This window comes from Erpetoichthys calabaricus, chromosome 14, assembly GCF_900747795.2.
Source record: "Erpetoichthys calabaricus chromosome 14, fErpCal1.3, whole genome shotgun sequence".
Taxonomy (NCBI): domain Eukaryota; kingdom Metazoa; phylum Chordata; class Cladistia; order Polypteriformes; family Polypteridae; genus Erpetoichthys; species Erpetoichthys calabaricus.
This window is the reverse complement of record NC_041407.2, coordinates 47,554,401-47,581,937: the sequence shown is the minus strand read 5'-3', so window position 1 is coordinate 47,581,937 and position 27,537 is coordinate 47,554,401. Positions and strand designations below refer to the sequence as shown.

At 39.3% G+C, this 27,537-nt stretch overlaps 1 protein-coding gene across 1 annotated transcript in view; it reads right to left on the bottom strand.

Annotated features, from left to right (window-relative positions):
• The window catches only part of col9a2 (procollagen, type IX, alpha 2), a 110,752-nt gene that overhangs the window by 3,565 nt on the left and 79,650 nt on the right, over positions 1-27,537 (bottom strand). Inside the window, exons 19-25 of the mRNA XM_028819358.2 lie at positions 26,185-26,238; positions 25,834-25,878; positions 23,716-23,769; positions 19,667-19,720; positions 18,769-18,822; positions 15,329-15,400; positions 14,712-14,747 (exon numbers count right to left, since the gene is read on the bottom strand). Of these exons, the coding sequence (XP_028675191.2) occupies positions 14,712-14,747; positions 15,329-15,400; positions 18,769-18,822; positions 19,667-19,720; positions 23,716-23,769; positions 25,834-25,878; positions 26,185-26,238 (369 nt within the window). The remainder of the gene's footprint in view (positions 1-14,711; positions 14,748-15,328; positions 15,401-18,768; positions 18,823-19,666; positions 19,721-23,715; positions 23,770-25,833; positions 25,879-26,184; positions 26,239-27,537) is intronic.

Genomic DNA, 27,537 nt, shown 5'->3' with positions numbered 1-27,537 from the left:
AGAGATTTACAAAAGGGACGGAGCACTGCTGTACAGTGGATGTTTACATGAGCATATATCTATAGTGTTACTACTGTCTGCAGTGATGTATTTTTATGGTTTTATTTTTTTAAGTGTCCTTGTGTGCCTTGAAAGGCATGCTTAAACGAAACTTATTGGTGCTGTTTCTATTTTCTACTACTAAAATCAAAGTTCCAGCCCCAGTAGTTTGTGAGTACCATCAGGTTGCTGCGCCACAATGTGCTTGACAGGCAGCAAAGACCACTGTTGTCATTCTTCCTCTTCCTATCATGTAATCTGCTTCTGCAAATTGCTTCACACTCAGCAGATATCATTGTTCTTTTTTCTCTTTCCGTCATGTCAATTTGCTGTAAGAAAGACTCAGACACCAATAACTTTGCAGAGGATGCTGATTCCACAATTTTTGCTTCTCTAGCACATATCACATCATAATCTTTTGATTAGGACCAAGATCAACTTCTTCCTATCACGCAATCTGCTTCTGCAATTTGCTTCACTCTCAGCACACACTCTTTCCGCCCTGTCACCTTCTTGTTCAGTTTGCCTGTGCAGTTTGCCACAAGAAAGACTCAAACTCGGATAACGTTACAAAGGTTTCCAGTAGCCGCAGTCTATGCTTCACCAGCACATATCACATCATAAGTTTTCGATTAGGAACAAAATCCACGTGTTCCTATCACATAATCGGCTTCTACAAGCTGCTTCACATTAAGCAGATATGGCTGCTCTTCTTTTTTGTTTTGCAGTGTCTCGATAAGTTGCCCTATGCAGGTCGACATAAGAAAGACTCAAATCCTGATAATTCCGCAGAGGTTGCTGACATTCTTTGCTTCACCAGCACATACTATGTCATAAGCTTTCATTTAAGACCAAGATCAAGGTTCTAGCCCCAGTGCTTTACAGATAATTGTGTGACAAACAGACAGACCATAGCACTTTTTATATAATATGCTGCCGTGGCTGTCCGTTTGTCCGTCAAGGATTTTAAATCACCTGTAGCTCGCAAACCGTTTGAACTATTGACCTGAAATTTGGTACACATATACTACATGACATCTACTATCCGCTTTCGTTACTGGAATTATATACATACTGCAGAAGGGGTTGTAAACCTGAAAAACGTACATCATGTTGACAAGCTACAGTATTATAAGAGTCACATTACTGAAATGGCCGAACACACTTTACTTTGCATTACTTAATAATTAATTTGTGAGGGGGGGTTGTCTTTTTGTATGACCTTTGGGGTTCAGAGGACAGGGTCAGCCAAGGTTAAGGGCCCAACAGAGTAGGACCCCTTATGGCAGTAACAGGATTTGAACAGGTAGCCTTCCAGACAGCAGTGAGGGCCCTTACAAAACATTAAACTCTATACCTGTTTCAACAGATGCCTAAAATGACTTCCTAGTTGAGAAATGTGAATTCCATTACCCCTAATTTGTTATGGGAGAGTTTTTCAGATTAATTTGATATGAGACATTAATGTATGGGGTGTAACATTGACTGTATAGTTTATTCATCTGTAATACGATGAATTCAAATCAATAAGATTGAGTGTCTGCCAGAACATGAACACAATGGTGGACTGGTATACACATTTAGTGCTTGTAATTTTTTTTTTAACAAAATACAAAACAACAAATGTGGTTCAGTTGATGCCCGTAACGCCTGGATAGGCCGTGACCCTGTGCTGCAAAGAGCAGGCTCATAAAATGTACTGACTGACGGATGATGACACCCCACATTGATAAATGAAAACCACAGTAGAATGGCAAGCAGTGAATGCGTAAGAGTGCTTCCATAACGTAAGCAAAAGTCTGGTGGCTGTACACTTGTTAGCTTGCTTTACTGAGGTACCATCTGCCCTGTGTTGCAATCGGAGTAATATATACTCTCACATTCAAATTGTTTTTGGTGTTTAATTAGATAAAACAAATTCATTTGGTTATTATCACTACTTCTCTTCTGTTTTGATAATTCAATTAGTGTCTGGGTTGAGGAAACGAGTGAGCTAAGTTACACAAACGGCACATTGAAATTTATGATGCTGTCTTTCCTGACAGTGATTATTCATAACTTACTTTTTTGTATGAATGTCAATACTCTGATATTATTCTTGAATGTTTTCCCAGATGCTCAGGTGTAGCAGCCATGCTTTCAGTCTTAGGGTTCCAGCTGTAGACTGAACTTCTTGCTGCAGGACTCTGTGACGGAGCGTTGTGAACGTAGCACAGTGCGCTCCTAAAGTGCATTCTTTTGCTGTGAGTTTCCATTTGTAGTAAAATACAATATATCTCAAATTTCTTAGGTACTAAATAGCTACATCATAGCATTCTAAAAGCATTAACGTGTCTGGGTCCTCTTTCGGGGACTGTATGTGCATGTTGCACATTAGTGTCTGTGAGCCAGGGTTTAAGTTACAACACTGAACAGTTTCTTTCAAAGAGCAACATTGAAATTGGTAAATGATAAACTTTTCCAGGACATGACTTAGCCAGAGACTTAGAAACGCCGTCAGCCAAATGCATAAAGCTGGGGGAATAAAAACCGTAATATTTTTCCAAAAAAACTGTACTTTTGTTTACTGTACATCTACATTAAATATTGCAGTCTTGTGCTAATGACGTGTTAAATTGCATATTTTTGTATTAACTGAAATCCTGGAGACCTCTAATAATATTCGGGTTGCAGAATTTCATATGTTAGCCAACTTCACTCCCAATGACTCACTTATGTTTCCCTTTCCCTAATGTAAAAAATCTGCACTCCTTTCATTACACTGCGTATATTACAAATGCAACATAACTGCTGTGTGGCTTTGAAATGAAAGACTTTATGAGGAACAGGTGCCATGTGTTTGGTATAGACACTTGCCCTCAAAGACCCTGAATGAATGGATTCCGTCAAAGTAATATTTTTCTCCTTTTTTCATTAGACAGACGGATGGGGACAGACAAAACGGAAAATGTATCTTCAACTGAAAAAAATGTAAAAATTTAGAAAAAATAGAATGTTCTGTTCAAAATAAACTAAGCACCTCAGCATTTCTTCTCTAGCAAATTCTTGGACTGAATGTAATTACCAAGCAAGTTGCTGTGCTTGTGTTAGGCTGTGGGAAGAAGACACATAGAAGAGGAGGGGAGGAGAAGGCAATGTGAATTGTGGGAAGAAAGAAACAAAAGACTATGTGTTATTAAATATTTGAATAGACTGCAACATATTGGTAATGGTGACTACAAGTTGGGACCCTAATGCCCCTTTTCACGTGATTCCTGATTATCCATTTACCATTTATAGTATGGATTCATACCTCTGAGAACAATCTGCACAGTACTGTGTATAAAATGTGCAGATGGCATAGTGTGTGTACTTCTGATTCATAATCTTGAAGCTGAGGTTTAAAGAATACTTTAAATGTTACTTCTTATTCTTCTTCTACTTTTGGCTGCTCCTGTTAGGGGTTGCCACAGCGGATCATCTTCTTCCATATCTTTCTGTCCTCTGCATCTTGTTCTGTCACACCCATCACCTGCATGTCCTCCCTCAACACATTCATAAACCTTCTCTTAGGCCTTTCTCTTTTCCTCTTCCCTGGCAGCTCTATCCTTAGCATCCTTTTCCCAATATACCCAGCATCTCTCCTCTGCACATGTCCAAACCAACGCAATGTCGCCTCTCTGACTTTGTCCCCCAACCATCCAATATGAGCTGACCCTCTAATGTACTCATTTCTAATCCTATCCATCCTCATCACACCCAGTGCAACTCTTAGCATCTTTAACTCTGCCACCTCCAGCTCTGTCTCCTGCTTTCTGGTCAGTGCCACCGTCTCCAACCCATATAACATAGCTGGTCTCACTACTGTCCTGTAGACCTTCCCTTTCACTCTTGCTGATATCCGTCTGTCACAAATTACTCCTGACACTCTTCTCCACCAATTCCACCCTGCCTGCACTCCCTTTTTCACTTCTCTTCCACAATCCCCATTACTCTGTACTGTTGATCAGCAACAGGGGATGCACAGGCCAGTGTGTTTCTTCATGCCAGTCCCAAGCCCGGACAAATGGGGAGGGTTACGTCAGGAAGGGCATCCGTTGTAAAATTTTGTCAAATCAGTATGTGGACAACAATACTTTAATTGTTACCATTAATAATAAATAAGTCATTACATTTATGTAGCACTCTTCTCACTACTCAAAGCACTACCACACAGGGAGGACATGGGATGTGAACCCATGATCTTCTTACTGAGAGGCAGTAGTTCTACCATTGTGTGTGGGGGATGAAAGCTATGAGTTTGTGGTGGCAGTTTGGGGGCTGTAGTCACACAGATGCATAATGATGGTTCTGGAAAAAAATTGACATTTGCCGACATTCCATTGTGGAGAAGGCAGAGCTGCAGAGAAACTGAGAATTTCTTTGTGGTGCCATAAATTGACATTACATACTCATCCCAGCATTCTCACCATCTCTGTTGTCTTCCAAAGGTTTGGACAGAGCAGGAATGCATGTGGCCAGATGGTCAGCAAGGCTCCTGTTTATTTAATTATGAAACTGAGTATAAATCTGGATCTGAAACAGTAACTGTTGATCATTTCTCCAGACTGTCTGGACCTTTGGACTAGGTGTGTGTGACGATCTACAATAATGTCTTAACTGTTGTTTTAACGATGCGTGAGCTGGAATTATTGAGTATGCAAAAAAGAAAAAAAAAATCAAAAACACACCTGAGAGTCCACCGTCTCATGTAACCTAACAGAATAGACTACTGTGTATGCACAAAGAGAGTGCACGGTTAGCAAGTTAAGATAGCAAAGCTGCCTAAAACTGAGTGATTTAATTGGAAGATGTGGCTCCTCACTCACGTGGAGGTGGTTTGGTTTTGAAAAGACAGGGGTTGCTTAAAAGACGTCAATCTGCAGACTATGTCAGAAATAGTCAGTGGGAACAAATTATTAATCTGTTCAAACAAATCACAGATAATTTTTATTTCCGTAAGAAGCACATACATATTGGCCACGTTTTATTTCACAAGTCATCTTGTTATGGTGGGGGGGGGGGGGGGGGGGGGGGGGGGGGGGTAAGGGGTGTCCTTGATTCCAAAGCACTTGCACAGAGGAATTCAAAGACAGCGAGTTTCTGAACACTGCAACTGAAAAAGAGATCAACAGCTACTTGATGATACCCGAGGTGAACAGTGATATAAATCCACTTGAGTGGTGGAAAACACAAGAAGTACATTACAGATTGGGGAAACCTGAAGAAAAAAAAAAAAAGTACCTGTGCATCGCTGCCTCAAGCAGCCCTTCTGAGAGGACTTTCAGCACCAGAGGAAATGTTGTAACAGCTAACCGTGCTGCCCTAAAGCCGCATGCTATAAACGGACCAGTGCTTCTGTCACACAACTTCAAGTTTTCTCATTAGAATTTTACAATTATTTTATTTTTTCTGTTATCTTTGTGCAATATTGGAGAGAACTTTAAGTTAGCAATTTGTTTAAAAATGTAATAGGTTTGGGTTTTTTTTTTGTATCTTTGTGCAATATATGACAGAACTTGTTTACAAATGCTACAATTTTTTTTTCCTGTGGAGTGTTTTGACAAAACTTTGGATTTTTACACTATAGTAGAGAATGTTAGATTTTTGTTTTTGCTTGTATGCTGCACGATTCACCTGATGTTTACAAATAAACACGTGCTATAACAGAGGTGAACGAAGATAAGGATGAGGGTTCTACATCAGAGAAAGAGAAGAGAAGCCCTCCCTGCAAGAAATAAGAACAACACAGCTGCACCAGGTGTAAAGATAGCAACGCGTTGAGGCAGCAAGAGGTCGGGCGTCATCCTGCCAGTGAATCTGCCACACACATGTCCTTCAACAGAACAGCAGGGCCTGCAGAGCTCACCAAGGTATCGTGCAAAGTTCCGTTTGTGATTATGTTTTTTGATGGTCTTTATATGAAAAACATTTATATGTTACTTATATAAAAGCCGCATTGACTGTTATTTACCTACATTTATTTACTTATCTTCCTACAGCGTAAAGTCACAAGTCTACAGCTTCCTGTGTTTGATGGACATTGGTATGCTCACAAAGTACATGTGCAAAGCCAATCTTAAAATGCTCGGAAATTAAGGCATTTTTTAAATAATCCAAAATGCTGCTGCAAAAATTATTACAAGAACAAGAAAATACGAACACATAACTCCAGTTCTTAAATCCTTACACTGGCTCCCGGTTAAGTTTAGGGCAGATTTCAAAATCCTCCTTTTAACATATAAAGCCTTAAATGGCCAAGGTCCGGCTTATTTATCTGAACTTATCATGACTTACAAACCAGAGCGCACATTAAGATCTGAAGATGCTTATGATTCCAAGGATTAATAAAATAACAATGGGAGTTTGTGCTTTTAGACTCGCATATCGTGACTAGAACTGCTGATTAACTGCACAGACTGCATCTCTGTTAGTCATTAGCACTAAAAATATAAGTAACATGATAGTTAGAATTTTCTGTTTCTTTTCTCTGTACTCAAATGTGGCACTTGGTGCCACGGCCCACCTGCCAAGTTGTTTTGCCTGCCTAAGGTAAAGTCATCTCTGATAGAGGATCACAGGCATCATCGGGTAGAGGGGTCCTTTCATTGGATGGGCTGGCCCAGCGCTGACTCAGCTGTGGAATGGCCAATAGGGGGAGGCAGCTTGATGGCCGAGGTCTCCAGGACTCTGAACAAATCCAAATCGTATTATATAATATCATCTACTGTTGAATTCTGCTCTGTACTTGTAATATTTCTATTGCACTATTATATCATATTGAGGATTACTTGTGTTCTGTGTATTGTACTGTGTATTGTATTGAGCTCCTTCTTTTTGACACCCACTGCATGCCCAACCTACCTGGAAAGGGGTCTCTTTTTGCCTTTCCCAAGGTTTCTTCCATTTTTTCCCTCCAAGGGTTTTTTTTGGGAGTTGTTCCTTGTCTTCTTAGAGAGTCAAGGCTGGGGGGCTGTCAAAAGGCAGGGCCTGTTAAAGCCCATTGCGGCACTCCTTGTGTGACTTTGGGCGACACAAAAATAAATTGTATTGTATTGTATAATTATGGGAGACCTGAATGGTAAAGTTGGGAAAGATGGCAAGTCTGTTCATGACATTATTACTCAAAAGACAAATGGACAAAGACTAAGTGGGTTTTGTATGGACAAGTAATAGATAAGTTGCTAATTGTCAGTAACTTCTTTAATCATAAGAAGGTTAAAAAAATAACGTTTGAAGTTGATAGAGGATGTTTAAGGAGTATAACAGAGTGCATTAACTATCCAGAAAGCCTCACTCACCAGAAAACAAACAAAAAAAAAAAGAAAACATATGTTAGAATAGTTGCAGTAAAACTGGGAGATGTGGAGAAGACAAGTGAATATGAGGAGAGACTAGCAGAAATGTCAGATGAACTGCCAGAGAAGACAACAGGGAAGAATTTAATAGAAATAGGATGTGGTGAGGTATGAAAGAGTGCTTTATTAACACAGCAGAAGAGGTCTGTGGATGAATGAGAATAAACACAAAGTTTAAAAGAACCAGTGAGATGAGGATGTGAAGGAAGCTCTTCAGAAAAAAAGATGTGTGAAAATATGTTAAAACCAGGGGAGAGGATAGGAGCATAAAATCCAATCTGTAAAGGCTATACAAGAATCTAAGATGAAAGAAAATGTAGCAAAGAAGACTGTGTGGGATTCATGATTCAGTAGAGATAAAAAGGAGAAATGCGGTACAAATTAGAGGATGTTTTGGAGTTTATTTAAGAAATCGAGGACTTTAGAAAGTAAACAAGGAGTATTAAAGTTAAGTACAATAGGATGCTAAAGCAAGAAAATAAAGTGTTGGAAAAACAAGGCAAATTTTATATGGAGAAATTTGAGTGCAAGAATTAAGAGTTAGTGGGAGAAGAGGAAAAGATGGAGAAGTGGAGATGGGAGGAATGGAGAGGGTAGAAAAACAGACGGAAAAGGCCATTAAATGTATGATTGAATGCTTTGCTGGATATGATGATATTACTCCAACACTTGTCAAGTATGGAGGAAGGAAAATGCAATTACTGTCCTAATTGACAAGATTTTGGTGGAGCCTTCAATGTCAGATGAGTGGAAGATGAGTATCATAACACCAATACATATAAAAGAGGGGATAAGATGGAATGTGGAAACCAGAGAGCCATATGGCTATCATTAGTGGTTTACAAACTGTATGTCATGTTGTTGGAAAAAACAATTCAGAATGGACAATTAACATACCCTGAAGCAATAGCAAGCAGTCTTTAGAAGTGAAAGCTGTATCTAGCATTTCTTGGCCTTAAAGCTGTCTTTGATATGATAGCAAGAACAGAAGTCTGAAACACTCTGGAGCTTCACTGAAGGCCTAACACAAAGGAACCCAAGAAATTATAAGGCTCAGCCCACTAGTTATCAATCATTTCCCAATGGTAAAGGTGTCAAGCAGGGAAATGGCTACATGCTGCCTTCATGGATGAAATATATGAAAATGAAAAGGGTGGACCCCAAGAACAAAGACCGGAAACTGAAGAATGTGGCCCATCTACCTGAAGCAGTGCTCTTCGTAGAGATATGTTCGTAGACATATGTTAATAAAAATAAATAAGGGATCTAAACCAAAACAGAAGCCAGAAATAAATTAACAAATCATTTCTGTTCTTAGTATGTCAAAGGCACCAGAGGTGCTCAGCACTTTTGTGATTTTAAATGTGTCTTTAGTCACATTGTGCTCATTTCTATTTAGTGAAATTTTCTCATGACCCCGAGACTAGTTAGAGTAAAAGCCACTGATTTAAATTAAAGAGAAAAACAAAGTTACTGCCCAGCTATCCTGAAAACTCTGTTTTTGTCTACCCTGCAAAGAACTCACCAAATGCCCACAACATATGATTCATAAGGATATAACAGTGATTTGAGACACAAGGTCTCTGAGAATTATTGTGAGCAAAAGGGAGAGGGAAATGACCAGGAAATGAAAATGTTCACTATTGTGAAACAGAGGAACAAACAAAAACTAAAAGACTGAGCAAAAACTGAAGATCAAAAGGAAGTTCAAGAACCTGAGGTTTTACTTGAAAGGAGACTAACCATCAGTAAGATTCTTCCAGAGATTGTACATTGACCCACCAAGGGGTAGCGATTATCGTGACTGCCACTGTTTTTAAAGGGTCACTTCTGTAAACATCAGAAGTGTGACAGAATTGGTCATGTTACACTACTCAAAGTGTTGCACAAACAATTAAAATGAGATGTGAACCTAAATAGACTTTTTCAAAACAAGTTTTCAAATATAAAGCTGGCCAAAAATGATTACCATAGAGGCAAAAACACTATAAGCTACAGTAAATAAGAGTTGTCCTACACTTGCGACTGGGAGGCAACCTCAGCACTCATTTGATAGTAATTACCCTTCCCAGCCAGGGGTTGACACTATCGTCTAATGCCTCTCTTAACCCCCCTCTTCAGAAAGAATGGTTGACAGATGAGCCTCCAATAACGTTATCTCGGGTTTCCAGTTTACCGAACCCTCCTCTTCCTCAGAGTTTCCTTTATAGCCCACCATCTCGGAAGTATTGGGCTTTGACTGCCTGGAAAATACTTGTCTTGTCCTTTTTGTTTTCTAAAACTTCATTATTATATAGGGGCTTCACTTCAGTGCCCCAAACGTCTATGATCTTTTTTGTGTATTCTTTTACAAAGTATATAAAACAAATGTTGATAATGTTACAAACAGATGCTATACACAAAAACTGGATTTGCTGGAATAGTCAAACAATTTTACATTTGTAATGATGCAGCACAAAATATTTGTATTATGTATTTTGGCAAAAATGTAATTTATTTTAATGTATACAGCAATTATCTCTTATAAGGGTATAATCTAGATCCAGACAAGTCAAGTAACTGTAATTCTCTTAAATTCCATGTATTAGCCTTCATGTTGACCAGCACTCCACTGCCTCATGCCTGCATCCTCATTTACTGCTGACACTACCTTACACTCCACCCTTGAGCCATTGTGTGAATTTGAAGTTGCCATTTGACTGTCATTATCACCATCATTAAGTAATTATGCCATTTTTTTTATTAGCATATTCCAACTTTAGGTGAGAAGTCTTACAACAACAGTTAGGTTGTTAATCACACCTCCAAAAATCTTGCATGTGAAAAGGAAAAAAATGAAGCTTGGAAAACAGAATTGAATGTTACTTCCAGATATCAGTGTCAGTCAGGTCAGGCCAGATTGGGGAGCATGCACTGGTACAGTGCATTACTGCACCCACCACATAACGAAACAGCTCAGGATCCCAGTTAACAACCCTCTCAGGCAAACACACAGTCCAGTCCCACCATCCGGAAATGACCATCTATCTGCCACAGCCAGGATTTATGTGGGCGTCCCCTTGGCCTGGTCCAGCCACTCGGGTCCTTAACAATGAGGATCCTGCAAGCCGGATCACATTCGGGGGAATCGCGCCACATGGCTGTAGTGAGTTAACTGATGCTCCCTCATAATGCAGGTAACGTGCCTCATTTGGGTCTTCATGAGCAACTGCTTCTTCAACACAAAGTCAAACACAGTGGTAATCCAAAGATTCTCCAAAAAGACACAGAACAGAAGGAGTCTAGTCTTCATCTTAGGTCACTTAATAAATAAACATGATGTATTTAGCACAATCAGATTATCAAGAAAGTTTAGAAATATGTCTAAATCTTTCATTGACCCTGGATCCTGTACATCACAAGTGCCTGCTTTTCTTAAACTTTTGAAGCGTTGCTTTATTTTCAATAGTGAAGCCAGTAAACATGCAATAGAAAATTCTTTTTACATTGTTTTCAGCTGGTCATTTTTCTCCATTTGTACGTGCACTGGTGCTGTTATATTGTATACTGCAACCTGCAGTTTCTAAGTTAAAAAGAAGAAGCTGCTTTGCGCAGATTTCGGAAATGTCCAGACATACTTAGGCTGATGTCAGTCACAAATCTTACCATTCACTCTCTTTTCTGCTTGTGTTTATTCTGCCAGATGACATGGTTAGTTGGTCAACCTTTAAATACCTGGTGAAGTGTTTTATTTCACTCTGGTTCTTTGTAAAAGTCTTGTCAATAACTTACATGTGGGCCTACCACATGTTGTCCAAAATAAATAAGCCTCCCTCCGTCACTAAATTAACTAATTGAAATGTTTATATCAACCATAATCTTTGTCTTTAAGCAGTTATTTCTAATTTTCAATTATATTTTTAATGTCATTACTGATCTGAAAAAATATGCTTCTTGTAGTATGTGAAATTATCTTTGTGCTGGGTGCTAGAAGCTTGTTTCCGGTTGAGGGGCTGGGCCTGCAGTGTGCGCTGTGCCTTTGGGTGTGTGTGCAGTTTAGCATTGGGGCTTGAATGTCCCCATCCATATTAAAATGAGGACCTCCTGTTGTTGTCTTTATTTTTTTATAATGATGCATTTGCATTTCCAGTTGAAGCTTTTCCCAGTCAAGGTCATACAGCACATGCCAGTAAAAAGGTATGAAAAATCCAACGTCATTTGCTCCCCTATATATTGCCACAGTAGTTAGGAAAAAAATGATAGGTCAGTATCAGGAATGCATCAGTCACAAATCATTACATCACATCTTGATTTTCGGCCAACACCAATAAGGAGTGCCCTAAATTTGAAAAAGCCACCAAGGAAGCCTACATGTGCTCCTTTCCTTTCATGGAAAAGAAGTTAGTAGCATGATGCTCTGGGTTGAGAGATGTGCAGAGTACTGGTGCACAATGAACAGATATGATGGATACAGAAAACCATGTTTTAGCATCACACACCTGGCCACATGGTAACTAGCACTGCTACTGGACATGCGGAGAGCAGTTCAAGTCATACAGTGTGTGTAGTCTGTGTCCTCTATCCATGTTACTGCTGTTTGTCCATGTCAGCTCAAAGCTGTTTGATTCTAAATTTGACGTTGCCATTTCAGTTTAGGCAATTCAAAGCCAACAGGTGTTAATGAGCACTAGGTGATTGTGAGTCGCTCACTTTACACAACATTTAAATCTATATGGCTGATTCTCCTCTTGTCTTCAATATTTTATTTATTTATTTGTAAGCATCAGGGTCCTGAAGTGGTTAGTGCGACTTTCTCGTTGCTTCAGAATCCTCAGACCAGTAAGAACCCCCTTTGTGAAGTCTGCAAGATTGTTTTTTATTTCTCTAGGTAATCTGGGTTTTTTCCCCCTCATCCTAAAGATATGCAGGTTACACTAAACTGTAACTTTAAATTGCCCCTGTATGAATAAGTGTAGATGTATGCAGATTGTGCCCTGCAGATAGAGTTGCACTTCACCCATGGCTTGTTTCTTGATGAGGCGCTTGCCCCCACTATTGTGGACTGAATTAAAGAGGTTTGATAATAGATTAATGACTATACATAATCAATCCTGTTTCATTTTTCTTCTGTGTATTGTGGCAAAAGAAAAAAGGGCACAATGGTTAGTGTGGTTACCTTACAGCTCCCAGAACCTGGGTTTAGTTTCTAAATGGGTCAAGGTCTATATAAAGTTTGAGTGTCCTCTCCTGGCTTTCATTGGGCACTCCATTGTTTTCCCCACATTTAAAGAGTGTGCATCTTAGGCTGGTTGGTAACTCTAAACTGGTGTTGTTTGAGTGAGTGGGAATGAGTCCTGAGATGAACTAATTCTAGTTAGGGTCCTGCCAGTGGTGCCAGGATTTAGTTTGAGTCTTTACAATCTTACACTAGATAATAATCCATCCATCCATCTATCTATCAATCCATCAATTCATAACCTGCTCAATCATATCCAGGTGGTTGGCAGCACAGCAGACACCAACTCTGTATGTAAAGTGACTTTGGATTTGTGAAAGGCGCTCTATAAATAACTTATTATTATAATTATTATTTTCCCTAGACACACTTGCCAACTCATCCTGTGGGATCTCATTGTGTTCCCAGGCCATATGGGAAATATAATCTTCCCAGCAAGTCGTGGGTTTCCTTCCAGATGGTCGTGCCCATGAAAACTCCAAAGGGCGGCATCCTGGCGATTTTCATACCAAATGCCCAAATCACGTCAATTGGTCCTTCTTGAAAAGGAAGGGTCAGAGGCTGTACTCTGAGCTTCTCCCAAATGTCTGAGCTTCTCACCCTATCTCTAAGGGAGAGCCCAGCCATCTTATGAAGAAAGCTCACTTAAGGCCACTTGTACCCACAATCTCATTCTTTCAGTCATTACCCAAAGCTCATGAACACAGATGAAGGTAGAACCGTATATCGACCGGTAAATCAGGAGCTTCACCTTTTGACTCGGCTCCTATTTCACCAATGCAGATTGGTACAACAACCATAACTGCGCTCGCCTCCCCAATCTGTCTGTCGAGCTCACCATTCCTATTCCCTTCACTTGTGAAGAACACTCCGAGGCACTTAAACACCTTCACTTGAGGCAGTAATTCACCTCCCACTCAGAGAGGACAGTCTACTGTTTTTGCACTGAGGACCACAACCTCAGAGTTGAAGTTGCTGATCCTCATACCTGCTGCTTCACACTCGGTCGCAAATCTTCCCTATACATGCCAGACTTCACAGCCCGATGAAGCCAGCAGGACCATATCATCTTCTAAAAGCAGTGATGCAATTCTAGGGCTACTGAACTGGTCCCCCTTCCCTCCCTGGATGAGCCTTAATATCCTGTCCATGAAAATCACAAACATAGCCCTGGAGGAGTACCACACTGACTGGAAACCCCATATCCCGTTAAGCATCCCTCGAGGAACACAGTCATACACTTTCTCTAAGTACACATAACGCCTGAAGACTGACTAAGCGTTTTCCCATGCCTCCTTGAGAATCCCCATGAGAGTAAAGAGCTGGTCCACTGTTCCATGGCCTGGATGGAATCCACATTGCTCCTCCTTGATCTGAACTTCCAGGACTTTGTAGTACCTTGGCGTAAGCTTTTCCAGGGAGGCTAAGGACAGTGATCCTGCATTAGATGGAGCACATCCTCCTGTCACTCTTTTTAAAAATGGGGACCCCCACCCCGGTCTGCCACTGCAGAGGCACAGTTCCCAATGACCACGCAAAGTTACACCGGCGTGTCGGCCATGACAGTCCAACAATGTCCAGCGCCTTCAGCATTTCTGGGCAAATCTCATCCTCCCCCAGGGCCTTACCACTGTGGAGTTTCTTAACTACCTCAGTGAGTCCCTCAGGGAAATGGGCATTGATCCTCCTTTTAATTTAAATAACAACAATTTACATAGTAATGTAATGTCGTTTATGCTTTCTTTTCATAAAGCACACAGTAATTCTCTAAAATAAAATGAGTAAACATGGCAGTAATAATGAGATACAGTATATCGCATTGCAAAGAGTTATGATATACAGTTAGATAGATAGATAGATAGATAGATAGATAGATAGATAGATAGATAGATAGATAGATACTTTATTAATCCCAAGGGGAAATTCACATACTCCAGCAGTAGTATATTGATAAAAAAAAAAGTTTAAAATGTTCAATAATGCAGAAGAAGAACAAGAGTAAAAAAAATGACAATATAGCCTTAAAGTGCGCTAGAAATCACATTAAGAAACCAGACTATATGTGTTTACATTATACTTACAAAATCCCCCTTTGGCCCTACTTTTCCTTGAAAACCCTGTGAAAAAGAAGAAAAAAAAAAGATAGAAACCAAGACTTAATTTTTGAAAGATATGCACCAAACATTTGTACATACAGTTTTCACTTTTAGAAGGTTTTAGGGAGTAACGAGTGCCTGACAAGAGAGCTGCTAATTATGCGATCAGTGACGAGGCCTAAATGCTGCCCACTCTTCGACAAGGCGCAGACCCCTAGCTGCGAGTGAAGGCTCAGTCAGAGCTTCTAAACACCACACTATATGAGCTAATTCTGCCATCTAGTGGACAAACACTGCAAAAAGTTCCTCTGTTCTGGAATCTGGAGATCACTCAGCTAACTCATTTTTACTTTCAATTCGGGATGAATTCAACATAAAATATTAATCAAACTTTTTTCACAGAAGTAATATGAGGAAATAGGTTTGGGAAGACTACAGACAGGATCAATTTTATCCCTAAATAAAGTTAAAAAAAAAAGCCTGCAGGTTATTGACTGTATTCTGTATGCATAATGCTAAACTTGAACTGGATCAGAGTGAGTTAGGTGTACATTTTTTATTTTAATAGTATGAGAAGACGATGTGCATGTTTAAATACTTACTTTATCGCCTTTCACCCCAGGCAGTCCTTGAGGTCCTGGTATTCCCATAGGACCTCGTTCACCTTTTACACCCTAGAAAATTTTAGGGAAAAGAAAACATCAATAAGAATGCACTTTGTATTTATATTAATTTGCATTGAAACAGACAGAATGCTTATGTTATTAGATTCCTGAGGTTCATAAGCCAGTGATGAGGAAAGGCAATACAAGCACAGTTCACCCGGCACGAGCAGGCTAGGATCTCAATGAGTAACGATAATTTCCTCCTACAGGCAGTTGACAAGAAGCGAAAAATTAAAAAAAAAATACAATCATCCTTCTGTTCCATGAATCTCAATCAAATGAGAGATACTGATTACTGATTGATTACAGTCCGTATACATTCTAGAATCTACTATATTATCCACAAACAGCCTTTAAAATGACACACTTTATTGTAGCCAGGAAATTAAACTTTTCATTTACTTTAACATATTCCTATTAGTTTTGCACTTAATCATTTCAGAAGGTTAGTTTAAATGTAGGGTCCTAAACATTTGTATCCTACTGTAAACCCCATGGACAGCACAGTGGCACAGCAGTCACCACTGCGGCCTGAAAGCTCTGGGAATATCAGTTTGATCATCCATTCATACCAAGTGAAAAAAGGGAGAACATCTGGGATACCAAACTTCTGCAATTGTTTTAAAAGTTCTAATATCAGAAGCATTTTATATTTTACAATTAAACATTTCCCTCAGTCAGCTCCTGTCAAAAACAAAATCACCCTTAGCAAGAAAAGCTTCAATGGTGGGAACCCACTAGATCAGGAAAAAGTGTGACCTACCATCATCGTGATGGACTGTTGTTTTTCTGGAACTCATTTGACATGCGTGCCCACATGAAAGTTGCAGTGAGAAACTTTTGAGATGGAGGAAAAATCATATGAAATGCATGCTTGAAAACGTATTTTGTAGTAGAGGGACAGCAGTACTTGATAATCAGGGTAAAGCTCCCGTCCTTTGCCTGTCATATATGGGTCACTGGAAGGAGAAGGTGAGTTCCACCACAACCAATAAATAAAAAAGTCTGCTCACACCCTGTGCCTAAAAACTTTTCAGACAGACCCTAGTCATGGAAAACCATGGTGAAGCAGATTTTGCTTACTCATTCCCTAATGTTTCAGGAGAAGCTGTACAGGGTGTTTGGGTTTGGATTAGCTTTATACTTAAAACAATGGAAGCCACAATAAAATTAAAATTTATACAACCTGCATACTCTCTGTCTGAGCATTACAACTATTGTGAATTTCCCATTGGGATTAATCTATTATTAATCCTCTTGATCACTTTTGTACACCATCTTGATGTAGACAGTGGTGAGTCCATTATGACTCCTAGCTCTTTCTCATAAGGTGTCCTTTTCAAGTTTCAAACCTTCTGTTCTGTATTTAAATGCAACATTTCTTTTTTATACATATAATACTTCCCATTTACTTACATTAAATTTCTTCTGACCCAATCTTATTCTGCCTGTATGCTGTCCAAGTGTCAATGTAACAATTTAGGTGCTTCTACGTTATTTGTTCTATGTGGTTGGCGTTCAGTAATGACACTTTTAGACCCACAAATACCTGGTAGTATAAACTTGGGCAACCTGCATAAATCCAGCATGAAAGTCTAGTAAGAATGTTCCCAACTAGCCCTCCTCCAGATAGAAATGATCTGTTTTTTGTCATATACTGTACATAGTAGACTGATTTTTCCATTATCTTTCACTGCTTCTGCCAACCAGTGATGAGAGAGTAGAAGCTATTGTACCTTGGCCCTCTAAATCACTTGACTAGTTTGGAAGAGCCTTTCATCCCAATTTCATTTAAGGAGCCTTTTTGGAAGCTTTGTTGGAAGCAGCAGTTTGCAAATGTCTCAGATTCCTTCATTTAACTTGATGGGACACAAAGTCACACACTGGGGTTCTGATGTTACAAAGTAAACATGCAGTTTCTCTGTGCACTGTTGATATTTTCTTGACTGTCCCAAATTGACGTGAGCTCTTCTGCAACAGCTGAAATTCCACACTCTATGTCAGGTTGGTCTTTGTCTAGAATGTTTTAACAATAAAATAATTTGCAACTTTTGTGTAAGGCCTATTCCCACACCCTGAATCTCTCCACAATTTTTAGGCTCAGTCCTTTTGGCAATAATGGATACAATGAAGCTATTAGAAATAAACTGGATGCATTAGGATTAAAAGTCAAGACGGAGGTAAAAAGCTTAGGGGTAACTGTTGACTGTAATCTGAATTTTAAATCGCATATTCATCAGATCACTAGGACAGCATTTTTTCACTTAAGAAACTTAGCAAAAGTTAGACCTCATATATCATTGAAAGGTGCTGAGAAATTAGTTCACGCGTTTGTTTTCGGTCAACTAGATTACTGTAACGCACTCCTCTCAGGACTACCCAAAAAAGGCTTAAATCGTTTGCAACTAGTGCAGAATGCAGCTGCTAGAATCCTAACTAGGAAAAGAAAATCCAAACACATCTCTTCAGTTTTGATGTCACTACACTGGTTACCTGTGTCATTCAGGATTGACTTTAAAATTCTGCTTATAGTTTATAAAGCCTTAAATAATCTCGCCCCATCTTATATATTGGAATGTCTGACACCTTATATTCCAAATCGTAATCTCAGATCCCCAACTGAGTGTCTCCTTAGAATTCCAACAACAAAACTTAAAAGAAGTGGTGAGACGGCCTTCTGCAGTTATGCTCCTAAAATCTGGAATAGCCTGCCAGTAGGAATTCGCCAGGCTAATACAGTGGAGCACTTTAAAAAACTGCTGAAAACACATTACTTTAACATGGCCTTCTCATAACTTCACTGTAATTTAATCCTGATACTCTGTATATTTAATTCATTATAATAACAATTCATGGTGGCTCTAAAATCCGTACTAACCCCTACTCTCTCTTCTGTTTCTTTTTCCGGTTTCTTTGTGGTGGTGGCTTGTGCCACCACCATCTACTCAAAGCACCGTGATGTTCCAACATTGATGGATTAAAAGCCAGAAGTCTGCATGACCATCATCATCAAGTCCTTCCGTGAGAACCCTAAATACAAAGAGGACTATTTCATTTATGTTAGGTAGAATGCCCAGAGGGGACTGGAGATTTTGTTTTTTTCTCCAGCCGTCTGGAGTTTTTTTTGTTTTTTCTGTCCCCCCTGGCCATCGGACCTTACTCTTAATTCTATGTTAATTAATGTTGTCTTATTTTAATTTCTTACTTTGTCTTTTCTTTTTCTTTTCTTCATTATGTAAAGCACTTTGAGCTACTTTTTTTGTATGAAATGTGCTATATAAATAAATGTTGTTGTTGTTTCTCTCAAACAAAACTGCTCAAGTTTTTGCTTTCGGCAGAGAACATTGCTCGATGCAATTAGAAAAATAAATACTTACTACTTTACCAACTAGACCTGGAGGACCGACAGGACCCCTTTGCCCCCTGTCACCCTACAGAGGAAAAGAAAAACAATATAAACATCAACAAGAAAACAAACATTCACATTCCAGATGGCTTGGCATTCTCATCTGCAAAATGCAAGTCCATGAAAGCAAGCCTATTAGCTCTTGTAATGGCCAAAAACTGCTTTGTTATGTTTTCTTTCTATATGGTAATGTATTCCTCACTGATGTCAAATTTTCAGAAATGTATTATTTTATAGTGTAATATTCAGACAAAGGAGACAAGATAGACTAGTTCAGTCAGCGTACTGATTTACTCCATTCATACATCCATTTTCTGGAACTTCTTTTTCTGTTTCATGGCTGTTGGAAGTGAAGAACTACCCAAGCAGCACTGGGCACAGGGCAGACACAAATCCTCCTGGGATTCTTAACACATTCACTCACAATGAGCCTGCTGTAATTAGAGTAATCTTTAATTTCAAAATGTACATCACTGAAGAGTGGAAAAAAAGTGAAAAATGGAGTAGAAATGATAAGACAAGCTCAGCCTTAGAGATAGGGCGAGAAGCGCAGAAATTCAGGTGAAGCCATATGAGGTGACTCAGGCATCTGATTAGGATGCCTCCTGGACACCTCAATGTGGAGGTCCAACTGGGAGAATGCCTCGGGGCAGACTCAGGACACACTTTTGAGATTATATCTCTTGGCTGACCTGGGAATGCCTTAGTATCCCCCAGGAAGATTTGGAAGAGGGGAAAGGGCTCTCTGGGCATCTTTACTAGGACTGCTGCCCCCACAACCTAGAACCAGACCCCAAGAAGCAACAGAAAATTGATGGATGGATAGATGGGTGAAAAGAAAAATTGCAACAAAAAATCTAAATTCTTACTTTTGCACCAGGGACTCCTTCCATGCCAGCCTCACCAGGTATACCGGGTTCACCCTGAAAAAAAGGAAAAACAATGGAGTTTACAAGCTGAATAGAGTTGACCATAGTGTATGCTGCTGCATATTTCCCATTGTAGTTCTATTTCACTACAAGAGGCCAAGGGCTGATATATGTATGAGGGTAAGTCAAAAGTATCTGCAATCATTTTTTTTACTTTTTGATATTGTTGGATACAAGAGGAGTTCTGCCTGCATGTGTGAGCTTTCTTTATCTATGGTGCTGCTACTACTGACCCAGACTGGACTGGATGATTGATGGAGATTTAAACCCTTTTTAACATGGCTACCCCTTTCACATGCACCAAATTAAAGCAGCGTGCTGTTAACCTGAAACAGTCATAGTACAGCACAGTATGGAAACAACCAAGTATCTACTAATGGACTGAGAAAATCAAGAATGAGGTCATCTGTCTGCGTCCATTACTGTTGACAATATTTAAAATGCCTGTGCTGTTCTGGAAAATAAGAGTGACCATTAGACTACAAGTGTTGAAAATGATATTCCAATAAACTCTATAAAAATAAAAGCAGACAAATTATAAATATGCTGAAGACTGCAGACAATTTTTGGCATTACCTTGTAGATGAAAACATATGTATTGAGAATTTAGAGGTGCACACATTATCTACGCAACATCAACGTTTTTATTTTCTGACACAACACATTTCCTAAACCAATAAGCAGTGATTGGTCGTGATTTGGAGTATCAAGTCCATAGGGCGTTTGAACAGACTACATTATATAGAGCATTGCAAAAGTGTGCTCTGGGTGTGAATGTGAATGAAAGGGGAGAAATCTTTAGTATGATGAAAAATACCGGGTCAAGTCTTCACAATAATAAAGAGGGCTTCTATTTCAAAACAGGGTTAAGCTCATTTTAAATAAATGTACAGGAATATATTGCAAGTTAAGGATCATAACAGCAAAAGGCACATCTTGTATAATGTACCCAATAAATCAAGAACTTATGGAAGCAGACCAATCATTCACTCTGTATTGTCAACATTTTAGCTTGCCTTGCCTGACCAAAATATTGAAGAGTGGAATGGTCCCTCTTGGCATTTCAAGTGCACCTACAGAAGAGTTGAATAGCAGAGGGTGGTTCCTTGGAGTTTCATGCGTACTGATGAGTGGGAGAACACTGAGTTTCTGGTGGAGCATAGCCCTTCTCAGCACCCCCACATATTAGCACGTGCAAAATTCCAAGGTGGCCCTACGGTTCGATTATTTTTGCTACATGTGCCCTCCACGACACTTCACTTAGAAAGTTTACTCGTAAAGTTGTTCTAAAACAGAGGGTCATTCAGAAGTGAAGAACACAGATCACTGCTAAATATATTCTGGACCTCTTCCATACAACTTTGTGATGTAGAATAACTGCTAGATTGGCTCGTTTTTAGGCAAATGTAAGTGGTCTTTTCGTATTTATTTTACATTCAAAGATAATCATTGACCAAGGTAACTTGAGATAAAGTGGAGTGAAATGAGTACCTAGTGTCTGTTAATCCATATATGCACCTAGAGTTTCACACGCAGGTCCAGTCATCCATTACTGAACACACTTAGCTCATTTACTGGATCAAAGGACAGAAAGTGTCCATTTTGATTTCAGCAGAGACTTGTCATGGGTGAGACCAAGGTCTGGATCAGTGTAGCTAGCCAAATGACAATTTTGACATGTCAAAATGATTTTGAAGATATTTTTAAAAGTGAGTTTAGAAAATGAAATGTTAGTCTACTGTGTAACATCACTTGGGTCCATTATAGTCTTTTCTAGCTAAATCCTGAACTCTGATATCCTTCATCATCTATAATCAGCATTACTGTAATTTTATTTTCAGCCATCTACAGAAAGCATGAGCAGAATGAAGTTCAAAATGCACCCTTTAAAGTACAAATTTGGAATGAACAGAGGTTATCATATTTCTTCTCAATTATATCAGCCATAATGGTTATCAATATCAATCAATTATATAATATCTCTCTATTATCATAAAAAGATCCTGGGACGAGACACGACTTTATCAGAGAGATACTTTCACGTCCCGTGAGACTTTGTGCCAAGAGATTTAACCATTCCTGGGGCTGGAAATAAAAGACAAAGAGTAGATGACAAAGTAGAACGTCGTAAAGAGGTTTAAAAAAGTTACACATGCAGAGCAGGTTAGAGATAATGAAAGTACTAAAATCTAAAAGTCTCAAAAAAATTATAGTAAAGATCGCATTGGTGCAAGCAAACGGAAATTATTACTTGGTAAAATAACGGAACAGCTAAAAGAGATCGAATCTATTGTTCGGATTTAAACTTGAAGTCAGAGACTTGTAGATCATCTAATTCATGTTGCCATCAGAGGAAAGTAGTGTTTCTTCCCAATGAAGAGGTGTATCCTCAAGAATTAAAAGATTTGTTGTCTGGTGAAAGTGAAACCCACATACGCGAGCAACAGAGACGCGAAGTGGCTGGCACATAGCGCAGGCTGGGTTTTGGCGAGAGAGTGAGAAGGGGGCAAAGCCCCCAGTACTATGTACGGCTGAAAGTGTGTTTGTCCAGTACGCAAATGCACATGGTTGAACCTATCTCCTTCAAAGTTTTCACAGATTCCCTATTTGTACAGGGGAAGATCATAGGCTATGATTCATTTTTAAAAATTTTCCTCCCATGGAACTTAATGACCTCATCTGCAGGTGCATTTCTGGGACTTGACGCAGATATGCAGTTACTTCTCACAGCAGGTTTAATCAGTGAAATTTTGGTTAGGGCCAAAGGTATTCCAACTGTGGGATTTATTTAACGACTGCTCCTGCATTTAATTCTACCCAGGGCTGTGCTGGGTGCCCCTGTTAGTTACTGTAACTTATAAAGTAACTGAATCCAACACTCCAGAATAACTGCCTTTGCTGTTATCATGAGTAAACTTGTCAAACAAATAAAATACATGCGATGTAGATCCTTTCTCTGTCCCAAATCCTGTATACACAGCTTTGTGGCTTCTACTCTGTACAGCAGTATTTTGTTCCAGAGGTACTGGCAGTTGTAATATATAAATTAAACCGAATGACTAACCATTTTATGTTGGGCTTCTACAAATATTTCTGTATTTTGTCAAGTTTGACACATTAAATCTTCCTTTGTTTCAAAAGACCTCATTCTATTTTTCACCTTCCATAATCGTTTGCCGTTGTATCCAGCCCTGCTTTGAACCCTGGCCTTACTGACTTAGCTCTTCAAACCAGCTGTTATCCTGAAAATATAATGTGAGTTTCCATCTTCCCTTACCTGCTCTCTTCTAACATGCCAGAAACTGCTCACCTTGAAGATCTGGTATGTATCTGAATACAGTGTAGCACAACGCCTCATTTGGATTTTCAAAGGCTGAGGAGAGACCTCCATGCACTGCTTGGTTCCTTCTAAAACTTGGAATTGCGGGAACTCTGGATGATGAATGGTTCAAATGCTTCTATCTAATAGAATAGCTTATATTAAAAGTAACTTCCCATTCAAGGAGCATGAGCCTGGCATCATGGTGGACCTCACTGGATCCAAGGATCCTTAAAGCTACGTTGTTAGGAGCCTTGATTGATCAAAAAATGACATTTTCACATGAAGTGATCCAAAGATATATTGCAATTTCTGGAATTTACTCTAAGATGTCTCAAAAGAATTGAAAAGTGATATAAAGATATCATACAAATAGTGTCAGATATTGTTACTGAACACCTGAGTTGTATTCTAACATATGTTAAATAAGTTTTAAGATATCTGATAATGTGAATTTTGATTTTCATCCATAAAGTGTCTTTAGGATGACAGTCCTAATTTTTAATCTTATTTCTGAATGTATTCCCATTGGTAATTATTATTCTTTAAGTTTTTAATAACTTTCAGTTAAACTGTAGGCACAGTGGGAAGTATCTACTTTTATTCTTCTCATTTATATTTGGCCTTTGAAGAAGAACTGAATGAAATCAGCTTTCCTATTTGTACCAACCTGTGGTCCAGATGCTCCTGATAACCCTTGAATTCCACGTGGTCCAGGCTCACCCTAAAAATATAAGTATTATTGTTTAATTTGCATTTGGTCATATTGTTCATTAACTCAGACTATGTATGTAATAAATACATTTTTTGAATCCAATAGTAGATAAAGGTTCACTGATTCAACAGTTCACAAGCACTCACAACATTCTTCCTACAGAATGGTTGGTAAAGGTAAAGGTGAAGTCTCAGACTTCCACAATGATATCAAAAGGCACCTTTACTTTACTGATCTCGGTATGATTCACTGATCAAAAATAGTTTTTGAAGAACAAAAAGTACCAAGGAAGCTAATCAGTTAGCATTTCAGAAAAACATATACACTCACCGGCCAGTTCATTAGGTACACTTTGCTAATACCGGGTAGGAACCCCCATTTTGGCTTCAGAACTGCTGTAATTCTTTGTGGCAAAGATTCAAAAAAGCTGCTTGAAATATTCCTCTGGGAGTTTGGTCCATATTGACATAACAGCATCACACAGTTGCTGCAGATTTGTCGGCTGCACATCCATGATGCAAATAGTGATCTATTGGATTAAGATCTGGTGACTGTGGAGACCATTTCAGTACAGTGAAATCATTGTCATGTTCATGGAACCAGTATGAGATGATTTGAGCTTAGTGACATGGTTTGTTTTCCTGGAAGTAGCCATCAGAAGATGGGTACACTGTGACCATAAAGGGATGGACATGGTCAGCAGCAATACTCAGGTAGGCTGTGGCATTTAAACGATGCTCAGTTGGTACTAAGGGGCCCAAAGTTTGCCAAGAAAATATCCCCCACATCATTACACCACCAGCACCAGCCTGAACCATCAATACAAGGCAGGAATGTTCCATGCTTTCATGCTGTAGACACCAAATTCTGATGCTACCATCCTTTTCCAATTTTCTATTGTCCAATTTGGTGAATTGTAGCCTCAGGTGCTTGTTCATAGCTGACAGGAGTGGCACCTGGTGTGGTCTCCTGCTGCTGTATCCCATCTGCTTCACGGTTTGACATGTTGTTCATTCTAAGATTCTCTCACCAGCACCTGGTCAAGGCACCATGCAGTCCCTACACTGATGGATTGAAGGCCAGACGTCCACATGACCACCATCGTCTAATTCTTCCACGTGAAGCCTGAAAACCGTGAGGACTGATTGAGATCATTTATGTTAGGTAGAATGCCCAGTTGGGGCTGGGCGGTCTCATGGCCTCGGAACTCCTGTAGACTTTTTTGGCCATCAGACCTTACTTTATTCTTTGTTACTTAGTACTGACTACTCTTATTTTTATATTTTTCTTTTTACTTTCTTCACCTTGTAAAGCACTGAGCTACATCGCTTGTATGAAAACATGTTATATAAATAACTGTTGTTGTTGTTTGCTTGTAACGAGTGGTTATTTGAGTTACTGTTGCCTTTCTATCAGCTCAAACCAGTCTGGCCATTCTCCTCTAACCTCTGGCATCAACAAGTCATTTTCACCCGAGCAACTGCCGCTCACTGGATATTTTCCCTTTTTCTGACCTTTCTCGTGTATGAAAATCCCAATAGATCAACAGTTTCTGAAATACTCACATCATCCCATCTGGCACCAATAACCATGTGATGTTCAAAGTCATTTAAATCACCTTTCTTCCCCCTTCTGATGACTTCAGCAGGTCATCTTGACAATGTCTACATGCCTAAATGCATTGAGTTGCTGCCATGTGATTGGCTGATTAGAGATTTGCGTTACAATGCAGTTGAACTGGTGTACCTAAAAGTGGCCAGGGAGTGTATATGCATTAAACTCCTGCCCTCTTCTAGTTACAAGACTGAAAAGCGAAGAGTTGGGAAAAGATCTAATGGGAATGGCAGTATCAGAAGGCCTACCCTTGTACATGTAGTATATATCCTGGAGCCTTCACTACTCCTTTGTGAACTTACAGAATACAATTAAAAAAAAAGAAACAGAGAAGTTTAATGAAAATAAAGGAGTGCATATAGTGAATAATAGCAACTTCATGTTAAACACCTCTACCTGCATTACAGCCACATGAGGAAATCACTCACTCAAGGGAAAAAAACTTGATCAATAACTTACCTTGTCACCAGGACCACCCTTAATTCCTGGACTACCCGGCAAGCCCTAAAACACAAACAAAGTAAATATGACATTTACAAGTCATACCCTGGAACTCAGTCCTCTTTACTACAACAGTGTTTGTGGTGTTATTATTGCATTGTGGTTCATTCTTCAGCATCTTTGTTTATTCCAGAACGTGAAGATATCACAAAGAGTCCCATGTAACACTTCACATATATTCAGAAAGCACCTTTCTGTTGCTAAGCTCTGATCAAGCTATCAGCTATAATAAAGATTTATTACCTTAAAAGGACTGAATCATTGCACCACACATAGTCTCAGCAAAACAATCAGTTAAAGAGCACTTACAGCTGCCCCCTGATGACCTGGGGGTCCTGGTATTCCCGGTTGTCCAGGTGCACCCTATAAATAGAAGATATTTTAATTATTTTCACAAGTGATCAGTTTGGTTACACTACCCTTACAAACACACAATCTTACAGAATATTCAAAATCCATTTATCACATATAAAATTGATTTTGCCTCCACTTTAAGATCAAAACTTAACTACTATAACACCAAGTGACTTTACTCCATTTCTTACACATAGGTTTTTTTTATATTTCCTTTCAAAGTTGCTTTTATATTTATATATTTTTATAACATGTTATTATGTACCTTTATTAATATGATAACACAACTTCAATCTTAAAGATCATACATATAAGATGGTAATAGGCAATGTCAGACATAGGAGCTGGATTCAGGAAAGAAAGTGGAAAAAATGTTAAATGTGCCAATATCTGATAGATATAAAATTGTATCAAAAATATAACCATGGTTTTATTGTTGACATGTGGTGGAGCATGCAGTGAAGTGAAAATGTACCACTTCATATGATCCACCTACTAGACAGACAACAGTCAAAACTGAAAAGGACAAAACATCATAGCATTCTATCTGCCGCATCAACTGGAGAAAAAGCTCAAGGCTTTGCATCATGACGCCCCCACAATATCCTGGGTCATGGACTACCTGACCAACAGGCAGTGTATAATACTGGAGTACCTCAGAGAACTGTCCGGTTTCCCTTCCTCTTCACCTTCTACACAACAGACGTCCAGCACTATACTAGCATTTGTCATCAACATACATTTTCAGATGACTCCTCCATCATAGATTGCATTAATAAAAGAAATGGGTAAGAGTAAAGAAAGGCTATGGAGGAATTTGTCTCATGGTACAACTCATATTTAGCAAGACAAAAGAACTGGTGGTGAACTTTCCATGTCCCAAGGAGCTTCAGAAACCAGTTACCATCCAGGGGGAGGATATGGATGTGGTGCAGAGCTACAAGTACCTGGGGGTTCACATAAACAACAAGCTGGACTGGTCTGACAACACAATGGTGCTGTACAAGAAGGACCAGAGCAGACTGTACTTCCTAAGGAGACTCAGGTCTTTTGATGTATGCAGCAAACTGCTGGAAATGTTTCATTAGTCCATAGTAGCCAGTGTGGTGATCTAGGCTGCAGTCTATTGGGGAAGTAACCTGAGCTCAAAAGAAGCATGTTGCCTGAAATAACTTATTAGTAAAGCCTGCTCCATCACTGAGCAAACCCTGGACACACTGTAACCTGTTGTAAAAAAAAAAAAAAAGAGAATGGTGGCAAAATTGGAGGCCATCATGAAAAATCAACTCCATCCCCTACAGGAGCTGC